The 21,922-nt window shown below is 41.3% G+C and overlaps 1 protein-coding gene across 1 annotated transcript in view; it reads right to left on the bottom strand.

Annotated features, from left to right (window-relative positions):
• shot (dystonin-like protein short stop) overlaps window positions 1–21,922 on the bottom strand; it is a 250,965-nt gene that overhangs the window by 148,049 nt on the left and 80,994 nt on the right. Inside the window, exons 10-20 of the mRNA XM_080279354.1 lie at window positions 21,568–21,696; window positions 20,869–21,108; window positions 20,350–20,591; window positions 19,718–19,946; window positions 19,193–19,462; window positions 14,750–14,918; window positions 7,968–8,149; window positions 7,028–7,152; window positions 6,579–6,747; window positions 5,642–5,802; window positions 5,051–5,210 (exon numbers count right to left, since the gene is read on the bottom strand). Of these exons, the coding sequence (XP_080135480.1) occupies window positions 5,051–5,210; window positions 5,642–5,802; window positions 6,579–6,747; window positions 7,028–7,152; window positions 7,968–8,149; window positions 14,750–14,918; window positions 19,193–19,462; window positions 19,718–19,946; window positions 20,350–20,591; window positions 20,869–21,108; window positions 21,568–21,696 (2,076 nt within the window). The remainder of the gene's footprint in view (window positions 1–5,050; window positions 5,211–5,641; window positions 5,803–6,578; window positions 6,748–7,027; window positions 7,153–7,967; window positions 8,150–14,749; window positions 14,919–19,192; window positions 19,463–19,717; window positions 19,947–20,349; window positions 20,592–20,868; window positions 21,109–21,567; window positions 21,697–21,922) is intronic.

Consider the following 21,922-nt stretch of genomic DNA (forward strand, 5'->3'; position numbering starts at 1 on the left):
TAAATATATTGGCAGATTGAAGGACACAAGAATATAATTTAAAACACGTCTTCAAGCTTAACAGGTTACGTTACGTCTACGTGCGGCACATTAAACTGATCCATGAGCCTTCCATTTTATCCTTGGAATCCCCTTAATATCTCCTGTTCCTCATGTTGCTTGCTCTTTTCAGTATCATTTTTACATTTCTCTACATAACTTCTTCCAACTACCCTCTTTTTATCTTCCACTTCCGTGCACTTTGTTAATGTGGTGCGATCTTCCTCGTTTCCATTCACCTTCATATTTGCACTAGGCTAGACAAAGAATTCGATGCCCTTCCGTAACATTAATCCCATTTCTAACACTCATTCTCTCGTCTTCAGTCCAACACTTTATATATGATTCAGAATCCAAAAACAATGAAAAAAAAGTATATGAGTGAGAACTATCAACATCACTCCACTTTCACTTCATTCCTCTCATTTACTCCAATCCTTCCTTCACCATTCCACAATTATATACTCGGACTAAGGCAGGCAAACGACTCGACGTTTCACCTTTCCTTCTCTAATTTCACTAACTCTCTCTTCAACTATACACCAAATAAGGATGTATATTAAAAATACACCTAAACTCCTTTCCCCCCAAAATACGCATCCAGAGTAGGCCTGGTCAAGAACTCCACGCTTTTTTTATTTTTCTTCACTATTTACAGTATATCTCAAAAACAAATCCTCTCTAATTCTCGTCTCAATCATCCACCAATTCTGGATGTATGCACTCCCTTTGCCCTCCAAAATAAGCATCCAATCTAGGCCTGGCAAACAACTCGATGCCAGCCCACACTATGCAAATTATCCGGCCGACATAATGGATCTTGTTCACTTGTAAGGAGCTTTTTTGCCGCCTCCTTAGCATAACCACAGAATCCCGACGCGTATTTGGCGCTCAAGTGGACACCGATATGGACTAGAGGTGAGAGGGGAGGAAAGAAGATAAGAGAGAAAATAAGTGAAAATACAGGAGGGGGGGAAACTGGAAAAAGCTATGGGAAGGGGAAAAGAAATGAGATGGAGAGAAAAGAGAAGAAATGGGAAGGACAGAGAAGAGAAAGAAAAGAGAATGGGAGAAATGAGAATGGAGAAAACAGAAAACTAGATAAGAGCCGATAATATATACAGTACTATGCTAAGGAGAGGGCTCTAATAGTGTAGGGGTTAATGAAGGCTGTATCTAACCCCTTCAGTTCGAAAACTCTCTTAGCTTAATAAAAGGATCTTGCAGTATTAGTAAACTCATGTCATCGGAATGAAGTGATTTATTCCAGTACCTGACCAGTCGGGAAAAAAAAAAAAAATGCATATACCTTTCTACCACATGGTTCCCGAAGGTCAGCACTTTCCATGCCCACCATAACGAATCGGTTTGCCAAGATACTTTCCCCCAATTTTTGCAATAATATGATCGCACAATTTTGTCCCCCACCCCCTTTTTTTTATTCACTGGACTATATGAACTTTCTTTTCCTCTGGCGTGCTGCCTATTCATGCGTTCCATCCCATTCCGGTCGATTTCTGGACATCATCTCTCCACTTTATATTCTGCTCGTGTCATCCTCTCACTCCTTCTCTGGAGCTGCCACTATTGTACTAGAGGTGCCTGTCTATGATCCATTATTCGACAGACGTGGCTTGACTATCACAGGTTCTTTTCTTTTTTATGCCGTGACATATGTTTTCCATTAATTTTTATACTTTTGTACAGTGTCGCCAATGTTTCTCATGTTTGTTTTTTTCAAATTCATATTTCCTATCCTTAAATCTACAGATCGTGAATTAATGCTTAGTCAACTATTTTACAAAATCTTAAAAGCTTACGTACAGATATAGGCCCTGAAGATATAGGCCCTGAAGCCTTTGCCCAGAGTCGGACGCATAAAAAAAAAAAAAAAAAAAAAAAAAAAAATCTGAATCTGATCAAATTTTGAGACTGCTCTCGTTTCTAGTGTATCTTCCGTTCACAGTGTCTCTTTTCAAGGACTTCAGTGTACAGTATAATTACTTTGAAGGCCTGAAATGAACATTTTTTTTTTCCGCCGAGTTCTTCGCTGTTAATATTTCTACTTTCCTTCTTTCGTCCCCTTTTTCAAGGACATTTACTGCATTCATTAACAGCGCACACAGTTATTACTTATTTATTTATTATACTTATTTATCTACTATTAATAATAATAATTAGTAGTAGTAGTTGTAGTATACTTTCATCAGTCTCCCATCTATTCACAAATGACTCGCATTTACATTATGGAGTGGAGTTTATAACTCGCATTTACATCCTACACTGGTGGTTTTATGGAAGGAGTTTATAACTTCATCAGTTTCAATCAAGACTCCTAAGATGTTGAAAAACTGTCACGAAGCAAACAATTCTACATAGGCTGAGGTTCACTGGATCAATATTTTTAATTCAAGAAAAGCAACTTACCTGCAAATGAATAAATCTATGTTTGTAATCTGAATTCACAAACAACACTTACCTTAAAATCCCAATTCATCATAAAGAACCGTTTACTATCATTTTCTGCGTTAAAATTGTACGAACTAATACTTCAGAGGTAAAATGTTAAATCCATTCTGTAACATGGCAAATTAAAACCGTTTGTTGGCCGAGACTATGTAAGGGACAAATTTTACCAAGAGTCAGGTACAAGAACTGATAATTATAATCACTATACTGCATCATCTCAAACCTAATGAGGGATAACTGCACAAAAATAATAGATGGGCATCTCTGGGTAGGCATGTGGCAAAACTACACTGGAGGTGCATGTGAAAATGAAATAAAGACAGTCCTCTGTTAAAGTTATTTCACCTAAAAAATTCATTATTAAGTAGCTGACAAAATGTACTTATTTTTCACTAAGTTGTTTCAGTACGGTATAAAGTGGTTCACGTTTGAATACCAAGTTTTTACTTACAGCTGCTCTTAACTAATTATGCAGTTGCTCCATATGGCAAATAAGTGGTTCTGGTTCTTTTAATGCCTCATTCATGAACCAAAAGCATGTTTCAAAGTTCTGTCAAAAAGCAGCGTTCTGTCTGCTTGGATCCACGCCTTTAAGTGAGGACTAAATGTACAATATCACCACCACCACCACCATCACCCTAACCTTGTTTCCCACCTAAGGATGGGGTAAAGTGCAGTCCAGAAATCATGGATATTTCATTGAAGAGAAAGAACTATCAATAGCACATCTAGCAAAATACTGTAGTCCAATCATTCACACATCACTGAAGCCTCTATTAACCTAGTTCCTCCTCAGTTCAAAGGATCTGCATTTTTTATAAAATATAAATGCACTTCACATACACATGAGACCCAGCTTTAATGGACCCACCTACGCTGGACTTTGGATATAGCAGACTCCTTGACCCTACCAAACAACTTCTGTGATACTGCAAACCGCACCAAGGTCCGGTATAGGGAGCTGATCTGGCAAGCTATTGAACAAATTTGTTAAATACTCAAGCCAGGCCCAGCATTTCTTCTTCTTTTCATTACTATTTGTTGATCAAGGAACACAAGCCAAACTCGCACAGTACTGCTTTATTGATGTCTTATAACCTGTCCTACGGAAGGCACCTACCGGGCCACTTTTTATATACCAGTATTCTGACCCTACATCCAGTATAGTGGATCCCTATCGGACATCTTATGTAAGGAGCTCTCATATATACTTACCACTTTTCCCTCCAAATACTGTAGTCCATTACAACAAGATCTCACTTCATCCAACGAACATAAACCAATATATAATATGGCTCAATACTGAAAATAAAAAATGCTAGTACTGTACTTACATTGAAGTTCTTCTCGTGCTGGAACCGGTTGTAGATTTTGGCGATGCGGTCATATGTCTCGTCAGCGATGAACTGGTACTGGCGGTTGAGGTCATCCAGCTGACGGGTGACACTATCTGCGCCACTTTGGATGCGTGGCCGCTTGCTCAGGCTCGCATCCAGGCTAGGGTGTACTTCCTCTAAACTTGCCTTGTACTGGCACAGGCGCAAGTCATAGATCTACAGGAGGGGGTGTTAACAAATTAGTGGATGTTAGTAATTGTTATGGTGTTAAGGGGTTAGTGACTTTTTTTTTTCAGAGAAGCGAGTTGTTGGGGGTAAGAAGCGAGGGATAGTAAAGCCACCGAGAAGCAGTTAATGACACTAGACCAACACATTACCACTGAAGTGATATTTACATGCCAATTCATTACTCTCAGTTAAGCATGCATAGAGTAACGAGTATGATAATTTAAAAAGGGACATGTACAGGAGAAATTCTGAAATTCATCCCCTGTAAAAAACCTGGAATGAACTAAAAAAATCAAATGTTTATAAGAAATCAAATTATATTCTGGTTACAAGTGCATCTTAAAATTGTGCTAGAATGTTTACGTGTGTGCTTGTGCATCTGGTAAAACATACCTTGGCTTCCCGTATGAATCGGCCGCCAAGGGTATTTACATGTTCTATGCTTGTTTTCTTCTCTATAATTTTCATGTACATACTCTGTAAAGAAAAGGTATATGCATTAATATACCTGCAAAACAAAAGATTAAAATAACCTGAAAAGCAACAACAAACAATTACATAATTGCTCTGTAAAGAAACGGACACAAGTTCAAGTCGCTGCAGTCGCAATGTCAACCTGAAATAAGAAGAGAGGTATCTGGGACACAGGGATCATTACCACTGGGTGATGAGGATCAGGGTTGAGGGCTAGGGTTCCAACATGAAGTGTGGGTGTGGGTATGTTGGAGGTTTGGGGGAGGTGATGGGTTAGTACCAAGAGGAAGACAAGTTAAAGGAACAGTTCATCAATTTTGTATTTCAAGATGGAGAGCCAATATAGATCATTGCAGTCACTGACATACAGTATATTAATAAAAGCGTTCAGTCGTAGATGCAGTGAAACTGAAATATATATATATAGCTGACAGAACAAGTTGAGTTTGGAGTGAGGGAGAAAGAGAAGAAATATTGCTGTGATAGATGGAGGGCTCTCTTACCCTCAGCCGCTCAAGCTCAAGCTCTGCCTCTGAGGGACCCAAGTCCTCTATCTTCTGGATGCGAAGGCCATTTTCTAGATCATTCAATTCCTTCTTTTCAACAGCATGGCCATTGCGGTATTTCATCAGTAGCTCTGAGGCTGCCTCGCAACTCCTCAGTCTGAGAAACAGGGAAGAAAGGACATTGGTTAAATACAATACATAAAAGACTTTCCAAAGATTGATCTCTTGTATATACTAATGCAGGCATTGTCCGTAGTCAAATATATGAAAAGCTTACTGGTAATCCAGAGAGACAAGTATCCACACCTTGTGAGAAATATAAAAACATATTGATATGAAATTTAATTCCATGATAAATTACATACATGTACAGTCATAGAAATAACACACACACAGTCAGAGAAATGAACATCTTCCCAGGAATTGTTGAATGCAATGCAGAATTCGAAAAAGGGCAAACACACTACAGTACTAATGTTTTATCATACTAGTTTTACATTACCTTTGTACAAAACTGGAAAGATGGCTGATTCATTGACTGTCCAGTAAGGCTGCATTTAAAGTCCAACAAAGACAGGTGAACCTCACCTCTCTATGATCTGTGAACACATGTTCTCCCAGCGGATGCGCAACTTCCTCACGTCCTCCTCTAACTTGTCAACATCTGGGTGGATCTTCTGGCTGGGACGGGACTTAACCACAAGGGTGCGCACATTGCGGCACTCCTCCAGCAGCCGGTCGATCAGCGCCTACCATACGAATCAAACTTAGGGCAAGCCTTGATAAGACACAGTCAGCTTACCACAGATGTTTTCATGAGTACTAGAGATTTGGTGAAGATGTTATAAGGCCAGATTAGAGATGCTTACAAAATTTGTCAAATATTACGATGAAGATGTTACAAATGTATTAAAATATTATAAACATTGTAACCTTGTACTGCAATTCATGTACTGAAATTGTTGTAAACCCTCCTTGTACCATGTAAGTAAAGTTAAACTGAGAATTAATGCACTTAGTCACTAGGGATTCTCCGAAGATGTTATATTCCAGAGCTAGTCTATTATTCTAAGAATTATAAAATTTTGGGCATCTTTGCTCTGGCAAAAGAGAATCCATGGAAGATATTAGTACTGCTATAATTGTATCTCTCTAAACACTTCCCTACACATGTAAGGTTTATTACCAATAAATTCTGGTGTGATCCCTTTACCATGGATATAAATTTCTGCCTAGGTAGCAAAGACTAGCACCATAAAGTGTGTTCCCAGAGTTCATGGCTGAAGCTGCACCACTGACATCCCCTATGTACCAAATCTACACAACTCTGACCAGTCTGGATAAATATTTACTAAACTCAGAAGCTTGACTTGCATACATCAATGTTTACCTCAACTAATTTCCTTTGGAAATTACCTGAATATAATTATTAATGTATAAAGTAGAGGCTTCACCAGGCTCAAAAGAGCTAGACACCAAATTTCAGAGTTGTATAGCTGTTGTAGGGTTCAGTTCTGGGTCTCACCTGGTGGTCGTGGATCATCTGTTGGATGTTAAGCAGTTGCCGGTGTTCACGTTCCAAGTCTTCCAGCTCATCTGGCAGATCCTGGTGTTCAGCAAGCTTCAACTCAATCTCAGACACAACCTGTGTTCCTTCTTCAATGCCAGTCACAACCATCTCCACACACTTCATTCTGCAGTGACAATCAAGGAAACAAATGAATACAGTACATGCTTGATTTACCAAGAAACAAGCTAACTGACTGAAAATTCTTCAGTATACTGTATCTTATAACTTAAGTCAGTAAATTTATTCATCTCATGCACCTCCTTCTCAAAGCCGAAAATTCCTTGATGGATAATCTTTATTGGGGGGGGGGGGAGTGAATGCCCGGCTAGGTGGTTGGAAGTTTCTAGTCCATTGAGTTTTTGCCTGTACCAGTAACTATAAATACTATAAAATGGTGAGAATACCTCTCGATGTAGACATGAGAGAGTGCCCAGATGCGGTCCCACTGCTGTGTGATGGACTCCACAGTGCGCTGGATGGCAGGTGTGCGGCGGGTCAGGTTCTGATAGTTCTTCTGGATGCTCTCAACCTGGCCAGGACAATGTGCAGAAGTCATGTATATAAATGAGAAATCATTCCCGAGTTCTAAACTATGTCCAACTTCAACTCACTGTCATTTTATTTTACAGTTCCTCACCTCATCCCACCTAGTCATTTCCCATCTTCACTTATCATCTGTTTCTCCTCTATCATATTTCACCTCATTTCTACCTCAGCAATATATCCCTCTACCTCTAGCTCATCACACTAATCCCTCATCCTCACCTCGCATCACCAACTCCCACCTCCACCTCGCCAATCCCTCATCTTCCTGGCTACACATCACATCTCCAACCTCCTCACTTAACCTTCCGTGTTATACTGTATTTTCAATAGACAAGTATTTTAGTCATTCTTTTTTTTTTTTTTTATGATTCTGTTCACTATGGTTGAACTTAAGGGGAAAATTTCAATTCCAAAATTTCACAAAATCACTGATCCAGCATCATCACTAGCACCTCACTAAAACTCCACAGTCCTTCAATCTCAACACTTACCATATCCTCCACACCCTATCCTCATCCTAACCTCCTCCACCTCTTCTATCCCCACACCTCCCCCAACCCATACATCTCTAACCTCTCACCCCATCTCATCAACCCCCCCCACATCTCCCCAACTCTTCACCTCACCTCAACCCTTGAAAACCCCACATTTCCCTCTCCCTATACCTCATCTCAACTCTTCAATTCCCTACACCTTCACTGTCCATTCCTCATCTAGACCTTTAAGCTGACACCTCCTCCTGCCTAGACCTTCCCAGCCTTCACCTCTTCAACCCATCACACGTCCACCTCCGCATACCTCAAGTTCCCTCGAAGACAGGTCATTTTCAAACTGCTTATGCTCGATGACCAGCTGTTCGAGGAGGTCCAGGTCTCTTGGTATGCTGGCGAGACACCGTTGGATAAGCATCTTCTCCATCATGTCCAGGTACTCCTTCAAGCTGTTGCACTGTTCCACCAACACCGCTCCAGGCTTTGGTTCTGGAGGGGAAGAAGAGATGGAGTGCTAGTTTAATTCTCAGTCACTTCCAAAACCCCAAACTAAAACACACACACACACACACACACACACACACACACACACACACACACACACACACACAGGTATTTGGTCGGAACACTTCAAAAACTGTCATTCCCAAGTCACGCAAAAAAAAAAAAAAAAGCCGGGAAAATGTTGTTAGAACCCGTAATTCCCACTACCACAGATGTCATATGCTATACGAAGATTTATATTCCACCTCCCATCGATAGCTATTTATACTTTTAATCTTGCAACCTTCAGACGATTTTTAATGCTTCGGAGCGACTTTTTTTTTATTAATGGTGGGATTACTTATAACGTTCTTTGACCCTTTCAGTACGTGAGATTATACAAAAATTGTCTGTAAGATATGAAATACAAACTGCATCCCCATTCTCTCTCTCTCTCATACAATATCTACGCCTGACTAAACACTACTGAGTAACGGAAGATACGTTATTTGGTTCATTGTCGCTTTCGGTCGTCAAAAAAAAAAAAAAAAAAAAAAAAAAAAAAAAAAAAAGGGTTCGACCTCACATCCTTAATTTACGTCCTAGAAGCTTAAAGTTTTCACCGGTATAAAAGTCCATTAATAACTGCACTTTTCCATATTAAACAGTTTTACTTTTCTGTGCTTTCTTTTCCACTGATCACTATACTCATTATATCTCAACCTGGCCTAGATTTTCGTTCAATTGTAGCTTATGTTCCGTAGCACACTAGCAGAAAAGTTATTACTACGTCTACATCCTTTCTCTATTATTTCCTCGTGACTAGTACCATATCTGGGTGTTTTCTACTGATACAACCCAGCTTTCATGATGGAATTTTCAAGTTTAGGCAAAGTTAGAGTAAATAGTACATTACAATTTAACCTCCCAGAAACATAGTCTTTATTATTATTATTATTATTATTATTATATTATCGACAGGGATGATGGTTTGGATTGGGGTATGGGATGTCGTCTTAAAAGGCCTATTTTGGCAGAGTCAATGAGATCGGATTAGGATCGAGGCGGATTACTGATCCAGAAGGGTCACACCAAAACAGTCCAGCAGTTTCGGATCGGCTTGTCTTGTTGCCATGGCTACACCCCAGTGCCCTACCTGATTGTAAACAAAACGATGCCGGTCGAAAGTTCGAACGGTTGATTTGGTCAGCAGTAACTGCTCTTATTTTCAGCAATACGGACCCACTACAGACGAAACCAGACACAGTTGAGCCCCTTATACCCACCATTGTAACTGGCAGTAGCATTTTATCAGTATATTAATCAAAAAAGGAAGTAAATACGGCACTTAAAATGTAGGAGCTCACGCCATATTTCTTTTGGTGTGACGTCACAATCCAGGATCGCCCTGCTCGGTCCACCTTGGGGAGGTGGACTGCCTCAGATCGATCCGGGATTATCTATCACCCCAATCCAGGATCAGGACTGTGCCTCGCCAAAACAGGATCAGCTGTCGGGATCGACTTCTTCTCGATCTGGGATCGATTCGGGATTAACTCTCTCTCGCCAAAACGTGCCCTTATAGTTTAGTTTTCGTGTCCAGACGATTCTACTCGGTCTTAGAGAAGATCCAGATGGTGCGGGTACAGATGAAAATTTTATCTAACCGGCCAAGTTCCAAAAGGGTCTCCTTAACCGAGCAAAATCATGTAAGTATTGCAATATCAATAATAATAATAATAATAATAATAATATAGAAAACATTAAAAAAAAAAAAACAAGTAAGTAAAGGAAGGGGACACCACCTGATAAAACAAGGCTAAAAAGCTGATAACTAATAACTACAGGCAGAACTAACGACAACAACTGGCATTAATTATACTAAGTAATAACTAAAACTGATAGCTAAGGATAAAGCAACAGGCACAATATCCTGCATCTTATAACTCAGACCAAAGACTGCAAATAACTGGCAAAAAAATCCAATAAACTAAAAACGATGTGGCAGGATAACGACAACTGGCACAAAGATAACTAAAAAGGTGAAGACGACGACTCATACTGGTCCAGCACGACAGTATATAATCATGGTGCCTAAATCTTTCTATACGATGCTGGTGTGTCGTGAGGTAACCCCGCCCCGCATACTGCTGTGGACGGGGGAACTGCGACGAGTACAGGGGAGGTGGGAGGAAAAAGGGGGAGTTAGGAGAAGTAAAGGGGAGTTAGAAGTAAAGGGAAACTAGAAGAAGACTAGGGAGGGGAGGAGTTGAGAAGGAGTAAGGGAGGAGGGGGAGTTGAGGAGAAGTAAGGGAGGAGGGGGAGTTTTGGAGGAGTAAGGGAGGAGGGGGAGTTGAGGAGGAGCAAGGGGAGAGCTGTGAAGGGGAAAGGAGTTGCAATGAGGGGAGGGGATTGCGAGGACGGAGAGATATTGCGGAAAGGAGGGAAAGGACGAGAAAGAAAGGGGGGGAGGAGGAAGACGGTGCAAGGAGGGAGGGAGAGGGGGTAGGACAGGGAGAAAGACGGGGTGGGGGGGAGGAAACAGAGGGTTGGAGAGAGGGGGAGAGAGGAATGAGGCGTGTCGGGGAGAGGGGGATGACAGGGAGGGGAGGTGGTGAGAGGGGGTGGTGGGCAAGAAAGGAGACTGCAACATGGGGGGGAGGGGTGGCAGTGTGCGGTACCGTAGTCCTTCGTCCATAATACCTGAACAGTGACGTAAACTAATCTAAATATCTCGCCACCACTCCACTCTTAACACACCCACGTTATACAAAGATATCATCATCGCTATCAACAGTATTAGCATCTGGTTTATCGACCTGTTCAACACTCTCTCTCTCTCTCTCTCTCTCTCAACCAACCGAGACAAATGATTGATCCACATACCCACGTTAAATAAAAATAAAAATACTCTAAATACTGCCCAAACATTCACTTCAACATACACTCATCAACCAAACACAACACCAGCATCAACAGTCAGCCCGAAACATGATCACCTGAAACCCACTGGCAAACAACCGTCATAACGCAATCGATCCGAGCAAACCGACATGACATCCAAAAATATCCCTGTCATTTGGTATGCCGTTATGAAACATCTAATCGGCTCAAATGTTCATCACCCTGCATCCACCAAATCTTCAGCCACGCAAAAAAGCATATAGTTCGAAAATTTGATCGAAATCTAGGAGCCCCCCCCCCCACAAAAAAAAAAAAAAATCAATAAATCATTACCAGCATTTTCAAACTACTTTATCAATGTATGCGATGCTGCACTACATTAGGCTTTACTGCCCACTTACTTTATCTGTCTAATCGGAACAATCGTCCTATACTCATTTCTAAGCCAGTCAGCTAAACTGCATATAGTTCACTAAGAAACTCGAAATATTATCACTCTATATCCACTTATCAACTTAAATGAGCATTAAGTTCATCAGTCATCTCTAAATACTACCACTCTAGGCCCACTTATAAACGACTCTTGGCTCTATTTTGCATATACATCGATCGACCGGTAAAACTGGACCCTACACCCGCATACATGAACTCTGTCACCACCTATATTTAGCCAGAAACATCAACACACCCACTTACACAATCCCCATCATCCCCTCAGAATAGGATTACGTCATATACCTGTTCGAAACCTTATCCTTCACTGCCGCTTACACAATAACTGTCAACGTACAAGTCCAGCATCAATTTCAGCATTTACCTTCGTCCGATACATCCCCATCAAGACTGAAGCTGAAACCACTTTCATCCAGGGTTTTGGAGGTTTCAAAGAAGGGGTCGGCTTCCCCCTTGGTCCCTCTCTTCTCATGGCATGTACACTCGCATGACGCATTTCGGCACTCCCTGGATTCCTCCGATAGCGTCACTTTATGCAGGAACAGCACGGTCCCTTCTATGTATTCCGACGTCTCTTCATTAGACGTCTCTTCATTCGACGCCTTTAGTCTACCCTTGAATATGTTTCCCTGTGTGTCCCAGACCTGCCCCAGGACGCTAAGGTAGCCGACTGGAGGGATCATCTTACAACGACGCGAAAGCGATGCTCTAATGACACAAACACACTACAGCTCGTCCACCTTAACTTGGCGGAGATTTTTCTTCCTTTTAGCAGAATATTTCAAGTAGCTGAATGGCAGGAGGACAATGCGACTCTACATCTTTTCCACAGCACTTCTTCGATACTATACCGCAATCTCATGCTAATCTCTCGTTAACGGCTAAGCAAGCAAGACGGTGAGACAGCAATTTTAGGGCCAAGTTAACGTGGACAACAGTATAACACAGATTCCAATATCACAGACGAGTAGTATACGAGGTCCGCAGTAAAAAAATACACTCTGGCGCAGTAATAAATAAAAATCAATGTTTGTCAGGTCTGAAGGGGGAGAGCATTTGGAAGAGTCGAGAAGCACAGCATGACTGGCTGGCGGATGGTGCAGGAACCCAGACCCCACAGACCCTACGGTGCTGCCCTCTTCCTCCTCCTCCTCCAGGAGTCCCCATTTTCTCTAGAAATCAATCTCGACTGGCTGGATATGGCTCCTCCGCACTAACTAAACTAGAACTCCGTCTTTTTACTCCCTCAAGGCTGGGCAAACTCTAGACCTCTCTTCCATATAATGCCAGATGATTTTACTCAACCAGAAATCAATCTGTGAAGGCTGGATATGGCTCCCTCACACAGACGTCTTTTATCGTCATCGATCCGGAGGTCTTTTTTTTTTTTTTCTTATTCTTGTACCTCCCTTTCCTTGGGGGAAGCAGCCTAGGTATATAGATAGATTCTTGTACATGACGCCGTTTTTAGCATTTCTTGTTGAAGACGTATTCATTTTGTACAGCTTATACTACATTCCTTCATATGATCTTCCTCAGCTTAGGGGTAATCTCCTATGGCTAAGGCTCCCTCACACTAACCTACAACTAATTCTCTTACCTCTCATGCTCGGGAAAATTCTTTTATCTTATTCCACCTATGGGTTACTGTCACCATTAACCCTCTCTTGATCAGGACAACTCTAACATTTAAGTTTAGCTAATGTCAGACGATTTTATTCAGCTGGGCGAGTAACAGGAGCCTGAGTGTAATCCCACTAACAAAGACGGGAGGAATACTTCATATTAACCCATTCAGTACGATTCCTTTTCTAGCTACCATCAGAAAACTGTATTCCATCTAAGGGGAAATCGTAGTGATGATGCTGACCAAGGCTACCGTCAACCCCTCCACGTCGATAAATCTATCCCAAGTTGAATATACTGTACTACTCTGGTGATAGCGAGAATAAAACAGAATACGTGCAATACAAACAAAACCAAACTACACACCACTAACAAACACAAACCATAAACAATACAGGGGCACAATCACACGAAACAATACTACAAGGCACTAAACACAAACCACGAACAATACAACGGTACAAACACACACACACACACACACACACACACACACACACACACACACACACACACACACACACACACACACAGAAAAAATCTACTATGACTAAACACAAACTCTAAAATTCAAACACATACAAACAAACCCATGCATCTGTACCTCTGCGTCATCTTCACAAACAGGCCTGAATTCTTACCTAGGCTCCTATGACTCACTCTCAGTTGAATAAAATCGTCTGGCTTTAACTGGAATGTAATGGCTGGGTTGGTACGCCCTTGAGGGGGCTAACGTGTGGGTTTGTGTAAATGATAAACTCAATGCACTTGCCGGTGAACAAAGACGTAACTAAACACACGCTCCCTCTCTCTCCGACACACACACACACACACACACACACACACACACACACACACACACACACACACACACACACACACACAATCACCACCACCACCATCAATTGAACTGTTACATCCACCTATATAACGATGGAGTTGAAGTAGGACTCAGATACATGGGACGAGACAGCATTACAACCAGAGAACTATTTCCAGTATGACACGCGAACGGGGTCACAAAACCATTCACACACCTTTCAAGCCATCGGAATCCTGACGGTACCTCAAAACATGGCAAGTATAACCATCAGCAAATATTACTTTAATTTTCTTCATAATTAATAAGGTTTAAGTAGTTCCACAGTCGTTCCGAATATCATTACGTTAAAAAGTTGGGTGCCAAATCCTCGCCATGTGTTTCTCCATACATAATGTTACATCCCATTATTTATTTTCCTTGTCAACCCTTACCAGCTTCAATTTCCATACCTCGCTCTCAACATTCATTTACAGATCCCACCCACATTTTTCTTGTTCCACCACGCCTCCTCCCACCTGCAACCCGTTTAATCATTCTGTACCATTTCTCTATATATGATACACCATGTCTTCCATCCACTTATTAACATATAGCCTCACAGACCTTTCACAGCCTTTTTTTCGCATCTTATCCACTACGCAAACCACACACATTTATACCTTATCAGTCGTCTTTCCAATGTTCTTCCTCTTCCTCTTCAGACTTCCCTCATGCCATACCCGTCTCACCCATATCACAACTCCAAGCAAATAATAAATAATTATAATAATAATAATAATAAATCACCCAACTCTACTCACCAGAGGCGCGTCGTTCGAATTCGTCAAAGAGTCGGTTCACCTCGTCGATCTCTCGCTTCAGTCGTCTAAGCTGGGGGTCGTTCGGGTCGCCCTCCTGAAGCAGTTTCTCCGCGTCCTCATTAAGCGCCCTCCTGATGGCGTTCCTCTGCTCTGCCCCCATCGCTATGAACTGCAGGAGGAGGAGAGAGAAAGATTATGAGGTGTGTGTGTGTGTGTGTGTGTGTGTGTGTGTGTGTGTGTGTGTGTGTGTGTGTGTGTGTGTGTGTGTGTGTGTGTGTGTGTGTGTGTGTGTGTGTGTGAGAGAGAGAGAGAGAGAGAGAGAGAGAGAGAGAGAGAGAGAGAGAGAGAGAGAGAGGAATTACAAAAACGGCATAGGATTATAAAGAGCTTATCTGGTAGATCATGGAAAAATAGTGGCTTTCCGTGTGGCCTAGGATTACATGGAGATTACTGAAAATTATGATGAGAATAGTAGTAAGAAAGGACGAAACTGCGGCAGGATATGCGATGAATGTGGGAAAAAAAAAAAAAAAAAAAAAACTTCAAGGGACATGGGAGGAAGGTGACACGTACAGCCATGTTGTCTGAGAACTCCATCCCTTCACGCCGATGACATTTTTTTTTTTCGTTCTTGCTACCAACAGACATTTATATTCAGCTCTGGAGAGACTTTCAGATCAGGAAGTTAGATAATGCCCTCGTTAACCACTTCACAAGATCTGCCCCAAGTCGCATCACTGGATTAAAGGGTAAAAGGGGTGGGTGTGGAGACTGGAAACGGTTCACCCTCATTACACTGGCGCCGACATGAGGGAACACCGTCGCCTTGGACTTACTCTGCAAGCAGCTTCATACCTCCTGGGACAATGGAGGTGCATAAATTTTATCTGTGGCTTCAGTTTTCTTTTGATTTCAGTACTGAACTAGATTCTAAATTTCTCCAACCCCATGTGATTACGGTACCAATAGGTCAATATGATGAATTATTAACGATATTGAAGACAAAGATTAAAATATTGTTAAGGTTAGCTTCATGACCAAAAGAGGTGAATTAAGAAGGGTTATAATTATGATAACGACATGAAAGTACCCATAATGTAAAAGGGAACGAAAAACAAGGGAAGAAGTACACACCGACATAATAGGTTTAATTCGTCAAATATGGAATAACTTTGAACGGCACAAGGAATGAACAGCGATAAAAAGTGAAATATCTATGAAGCTGATATTACTTTAAGGCCGTGGAGAAAAGGGGAAATTTCAGATCTGTATCATACTGTGGCGCTTTAACCCTCAAGAATTCTATGGGATAAATGTCTGTGGAAAAACTGTACATTTAAAGGCCTGTATGAATGTATATTTCAAAACCTGCTTGAAAGTAAAATATATATATATATATATATATATATATATATATATATATATATATATATATATATATATATATATATATATATATATATATGCTGGATAGGTAAATAAAAAGATGAGGGAAAATAAGTTAAAGGTCTCTGGGGAAAGTGTGTTAAGGTGAAGGTCTGGGAAAGTTTTGAAAAATTAACGCCTGGGAGATTATACATCTGTGGGTGAGTAGAGCAAATTTAAATATGTGTACGAAAAGTTGCGTAAATATAAAAGTACGTGGGCAAATAATGTAAATTTAAAGATCTCTGGGAAGTGCCGGGAGCTTGAAATACGTGAAGAGTACTGAGTATTTTTAAAAGTATTTCGGCCTGTAAGGAATATCTTAAATCTGTTGGAAATTAGACTAAATCAGAGTCTGCGAAAATATGTTAAGTTTATTGTCTGTAGGGCTAGAAAAAAAAAAAAAAAGAGTACAGAACATTTTTGAGAGTCCTGTGAATAAAGCAGATTTAATGATCTTTGAAAACTGGAAAAAATTAAACGTTGTGAGACAGAATGATAATGTATATGGCATAAGGAAAAATCTTAAAAGCCACTGGGAACAGGCGAAAATTTAAAGATTCATGAGTTTCCAAAATCTGAAGGTCTGTATGAAAAGGGGGAACTATAAACCCGTGGAAGAAAGAAATTAGGAAAAGGTCCTTGAGAACGGGGGTATATTAAAGACCCATGAGTAGGGAAATTAAGAGGCACGTTGGAAAATCCGCTTAAAAGTCCCCGGGGAGGAAAGTTTAATGTCCCGTGGCAGTGAGGTGAAGCAGCTGTCAAGTGTGGTGACGTGAATTAAGGAGGGGTCTGGTGCGAAGTGGGATCAGGTCAGAGGGGACAGCACGAGGGGGAGGAGAATATTTGGCTGGAAAGTACTTATATAACCTATCTGGATGGTTGATTCGTTTGTCTGGTAGATTCTTGTACCTGACTGGGTGTGTGTGTGTGTTTTTTTTTTTAACTGGTTGGTTGTTTGGATGGAAAACTGGTTGGCCGGCTGTCTAATTTGTTTTTGCTTAAATCGTCAGCTTTGCGTGTTTGACTGATTGGTTGCTCCACACGTTTTATAGCTGTTGCTGTTTTTAAGAATTATCCCTCTATATTAATAGAGTGGACACGGGCAAGAAAAGCCCGTCGGGGAGGGCGTTTTTTAGCTGTCAGATTTATCGGCTGGCTGACTAGCTGTTCAATTTGTCTGCTTAGTGCGCTGCTGAACGGATTTCTGGTTGGCTGGCTGCCTAAGGATTCTCCGCTGCTTCACTGCGTTCTCGGTTTTCTTTTAATCAATTAGAGGTGACTCAGGAGGTGAGAGGGTTAAGTGAAAGGAGAGAAGGGGAGGAAACGAAGACAACGGAAGGAGAAAATGGATAAAGAAATTAAATGAAGGGAAAAGGGAATGGAGAAACAGAGGAAGACAGACAGTGGAAGGAGCAAATCAGGATGGAAATAAACTAAAAGAGGAGAAGGAGGAAGAGAGAAGGGGAGATAATGGAAGTTGTAAATGAAAGAGAAAGTAAACCAAGTCAATAAATGGGGAATGGGGACAAAGGCGAGAGAAAGAGTGAGAGGTGAGAGAATAATATGTTGAGTTAAATGCAAACCCACCTCAATCTTTCCTATCCTAGAAATATGATGCATTTTCCATTTTGAAACTTTATCTTTGCCTACTGCCTGTCAGTATTATGAGTTTCTATTATAGGACAAAGCGGGTTTCGGAACAGATTCTAGGCGGGTGGAGAGAGAGAGAGAGAGAGAGAGAGAGAGAGAGAGAGAGAGAGAGAGCTGGGGGTAAGAGACAAGGGAGAGACCCTTATACCACACCCACACCATATGCTGAATAAAGTATAATTAAGCACACACTTGACCTCACCTGACCTCCACTCTCCCTCTCTAACCCTCACCCTTCACCTCTCTTACTCATCTTTTAAGTTTACTCCAAGCATTTCCATTTTTCTTACCGTTACGTTCCACTACCTTCACTAAAGTATACTGGTTCTGACCATCTCGATCGAATTATGTAGTCTGTATTAATTCCTGCTATATTACAACGAATGTATTTTTTTGGACTTCTCTCCTAGGGGAACTCTCGTAAGCTGAATAAAGCTATCTGTTGACAAGTAGAATAACAGAAACTAGGTCTTCAGGCTGATGCGGTTATTGAAAGGAAATGGACAGCTAAATTATTACTTTCCACACGATAAAAGAAGTTTGTTAAAAAAGGAAGGCATCTACTTCATGTCCATCCATCATCCAATCCTATGTCGTCCCATGAGGAGCTTAGGAACCTGGAGCTACGCAAGTTGGTCCTGACATTTAAGATGAGAGTGATACTTCATGTCCTGTTGTAAAATATATAGAGGAATAATCAACTCAACCATGCCATGACATTTAAGACTGGTCCTACTCCTAACCAAGAAAGTTCACAGCAGAAATATTTTGGTGTAACAATGGCCGCACTCAGAATCTGCTTTATGAAATCAGGCAATTTAAACTGTAACACTTGCAATGTACCTGACACTGCCTTATCATTACGACAGCATTAGAGTAGCAATGACATTTGACTCAGCGTCTATTTTTACCATGTATCAAGATTTCCAAACATGTTAGGTTTAGTATTCTATTTTTTTTTTCTGACTTACTGCATCAGTGTTGAACAGACTGTTCTTGGGGGACATAAGTAGGTTCCAATATTTAGGTATGATTATTCTAGAAGCACAGTTTTAGGGCTCATGTCGCTGCCTCATGATCTAGTGAGTTAAGCTGTTCTAATCACGTGAGGCTTTTAAGGGTTTATATCCGAGGGTTGGTTGGGACTTACTGCTCACATAAGGCCACACAGGGGTCGGCATAAGGTCACTCTCGCCTTCAGTGTCTGAATTAAGTAGCCCAGGCCCGAGCTTCTATGCTGCTCAAGGATGATAATGGATTGGATAACTGACAGACCAGTATAGATACAGATAGACAGACAGACAGATAGATGACAGATATACTGAGTCACTGAGATTCTGACTGCATCATATAATGCCTCACCTGAGCAAGATCCCAGCTCTTCACAACCTTGATGGTGGCAAAGATCATGTTCTGCCTCATGCGCAGCTGTTTCTTCTGCCACAGGGCGATGCAGCGCTCATACTGCCGCTTCAGCTTCTCTGCCGCATCGATGGCCTCCTGGTTGGGTGGGGGAATGGTGAAGCAGACACCCGGTACCATGCCCTTGGACCCACTGCCTGTCACCACACTCCACTTCACTCGGTTGCTGTTGTCGTGCACAGTACATCTCTCTCCCTTGTTGATGCTCATCTAAAAAACACAGACACGGAATGGTTATAAAAATCATCATAAAGCATCATCATCATCATCAATGATCACCATCATACTTCCCCAATTTTCTACTATTTCTGAGAGGTGGGAAAGACCCATATATATGAAATCTACTCAAAACTGAGATGCTACCACCAGCACGTGTAAGAAAATGAAAAGGCCATACATCTATTTTCACAAAATGTCACCGAGATTCTGTATTTCTAGTAAATATGCAAAGAATCTAACACTCACATCCATCTTCTTGTAGTTGCAGATGGCAGTTACAACGGTAGGCTGACGGAGAGTCTGGCGCCGTTGTTTGAGGGGCACCACCGTCTTGGAGCGAGTGATGAGCTCATCCACAGTGGAGTTGAACTGCGCCAGCTCCTCCCTCACCTCCTGCATTTCTCTCAGCAGTTGTTCTCCATCATCAAGCCCAAAGTCAGTCACTGAGAAGGTCGTGTTCAGCTTCTCATCTTGCCTGAGAGTGAAAGAAAATATATATGTAAAACTGGGTAATTACAATGTGCTTTAAGCCCTTCAGTATGATCAATCTGATGATGTATTTGTAATTTTATTTTTTATATATCCAGAAAGCTTTTATTCATTTTGGGAGAGATCTCTTGCAGTGAAGAGGCTAATGAAGGCGGTATTCAATCCCTCCAGTTTGAAAAGCCTCAACCCAAGCTAAATAAAATAATATGAGCATATCAACAATGAACTAAAAATACATCACTAAGCTGATGCGGCCAAAGAAACAATGTTTAAAGAATATTGGAATAATTTTTACTTGAAAAAACTAATAAAACTGAATTCAAGAAATCTGATCATAATGGGAAATAATCCAGACCTTACTTAAAAGCAAACACTCTTCTCCTACTTACGCCATGACCCACTGTTCTGCAGTGGCAATGTCGGTGAAGAAGGTGTGATAGTGTGAGGCATGCTGCAGGTGCGTCTCCAGACACAGGGTAAGTTCTAGGAGCCACTGCCATTGGGTCTGCATGGCAGCCAGGTACGCCTCCACAGTCTTGCTAGCTGGGTGGTGGCCGATCACTAGGCTGTTTCCTCGGTCCTGCACAGCACTGAATTGCACCTCGCGCTTCTCAAGCTCACCCATCAGTTTCTGTAAAAATGAAATAAACACATTCCAACAACACATTATTACATTACCTTAGTGGCACTGGGTATTTATGACCACTGATGTGACAGTGACATAAAGAGTGCTATCACAGGAATCTAGTTCACTACCCAATATGCAACCTACACACGATCAAACAATATCAAGTGAAATATATCCAAAAAAATATGGCAAAGTTTTAATTACATCACGTGACTGATCACCTTGATCATCTCACTGTGAATGTATATTTAAATCCAGATGCAATTCCAGTACAACTTACCTCATAGTATCTCTCAACATCACTGATATTGAGGCTCTTATTGGCCCAATCTCTGTTCAGCTCTGTCTCCTCTCTCTCATTGAGCCAGATGAGCTCTTGTGTGGCGGCCTGCAGGAAGTCCAGCAGGCTGTGTAGGTCAGACACTCTCTTGTTGCTCAGGGACAGCAGTTCAGCATAGATCTTACGCAGCTGAGACAACAGGTTAATGTACACTGTGTGCTCCTCACCACTGAAGTTATTCTGAGGAAAGATCAAACAATGTATTAGACAGAATCCTTGCTGTATTCATTATCTCTCAGCAATTCTTATACCAATATATTTATAGCGGAGATACTCTTCAAATACTAAATGCAATGCTGGCAATCAATGACCATTGTAATAACTAAAACACAGATTTATACAGACAACATCTCCGGCGTAAAATGTACACCGCCACTGGGGAATTCAATAGGAAGATAAGAACCTATCTCTCCATTCTGTCTTCTCCCTATTCTAAACAATGTCATCCTTTGGGAATATGCTTTGCTACCTTCCCATTCAAATATACTTAAAAATCTCAAGTAATCCTGCTCCACTGTCTCGCTTCTCCTCAATTAAATTCTTCTCTATCCCTGCCATGCTTCCCCCAACCTCCCTTCCAAGGCCATTCCACATGTTTCTTTCGCCACCTCTGTTTGACTTTACCAGCACAGTACTCACCTCAGCAGCTGCACACTGGTCAACATTGGTGTGGAACTGATGGATAATCTTGTGCTCCTTCTGGTGGCTCTCATACTCTCGTTCCACTGCCGCCAGGTCGTTTCCATACTCGCTATCGTTCAGCTTTTTCTGGATGGGGCAAATGAGACAGGGTATCATCCACTGCTCTACCAACCATAATCCACTGCATACATAAATAATTTCCATACTGTGTCTCTATCACAGAATCTACTGAAATATAAAGAAATTCAGTCTAATTTTAACACTACTAGTTACTGAGGAGTCTACAAACAGAACCATTCTCTTTCATCAGGTGGAGACGCAGCTTTAAGAAAAAAAACAAATCCCTACTTAC

Source organism: Coenobita brevimanus, chromosome 78 (genome assembly GCF_032717465.1).
Source record: "Coenobita brevimanus isolate Jiangsu-jjx chromosome 78, ASM3271746v2, whole genome shotgun sequence".
Taxonomy (NCBI): domain Eukaryota; kingdom Metazoa; phylum Arthropoda; class Malacostraca; order Decapoda; family Coenobitidae; genus Coenobita; species Coenobita brevimanus.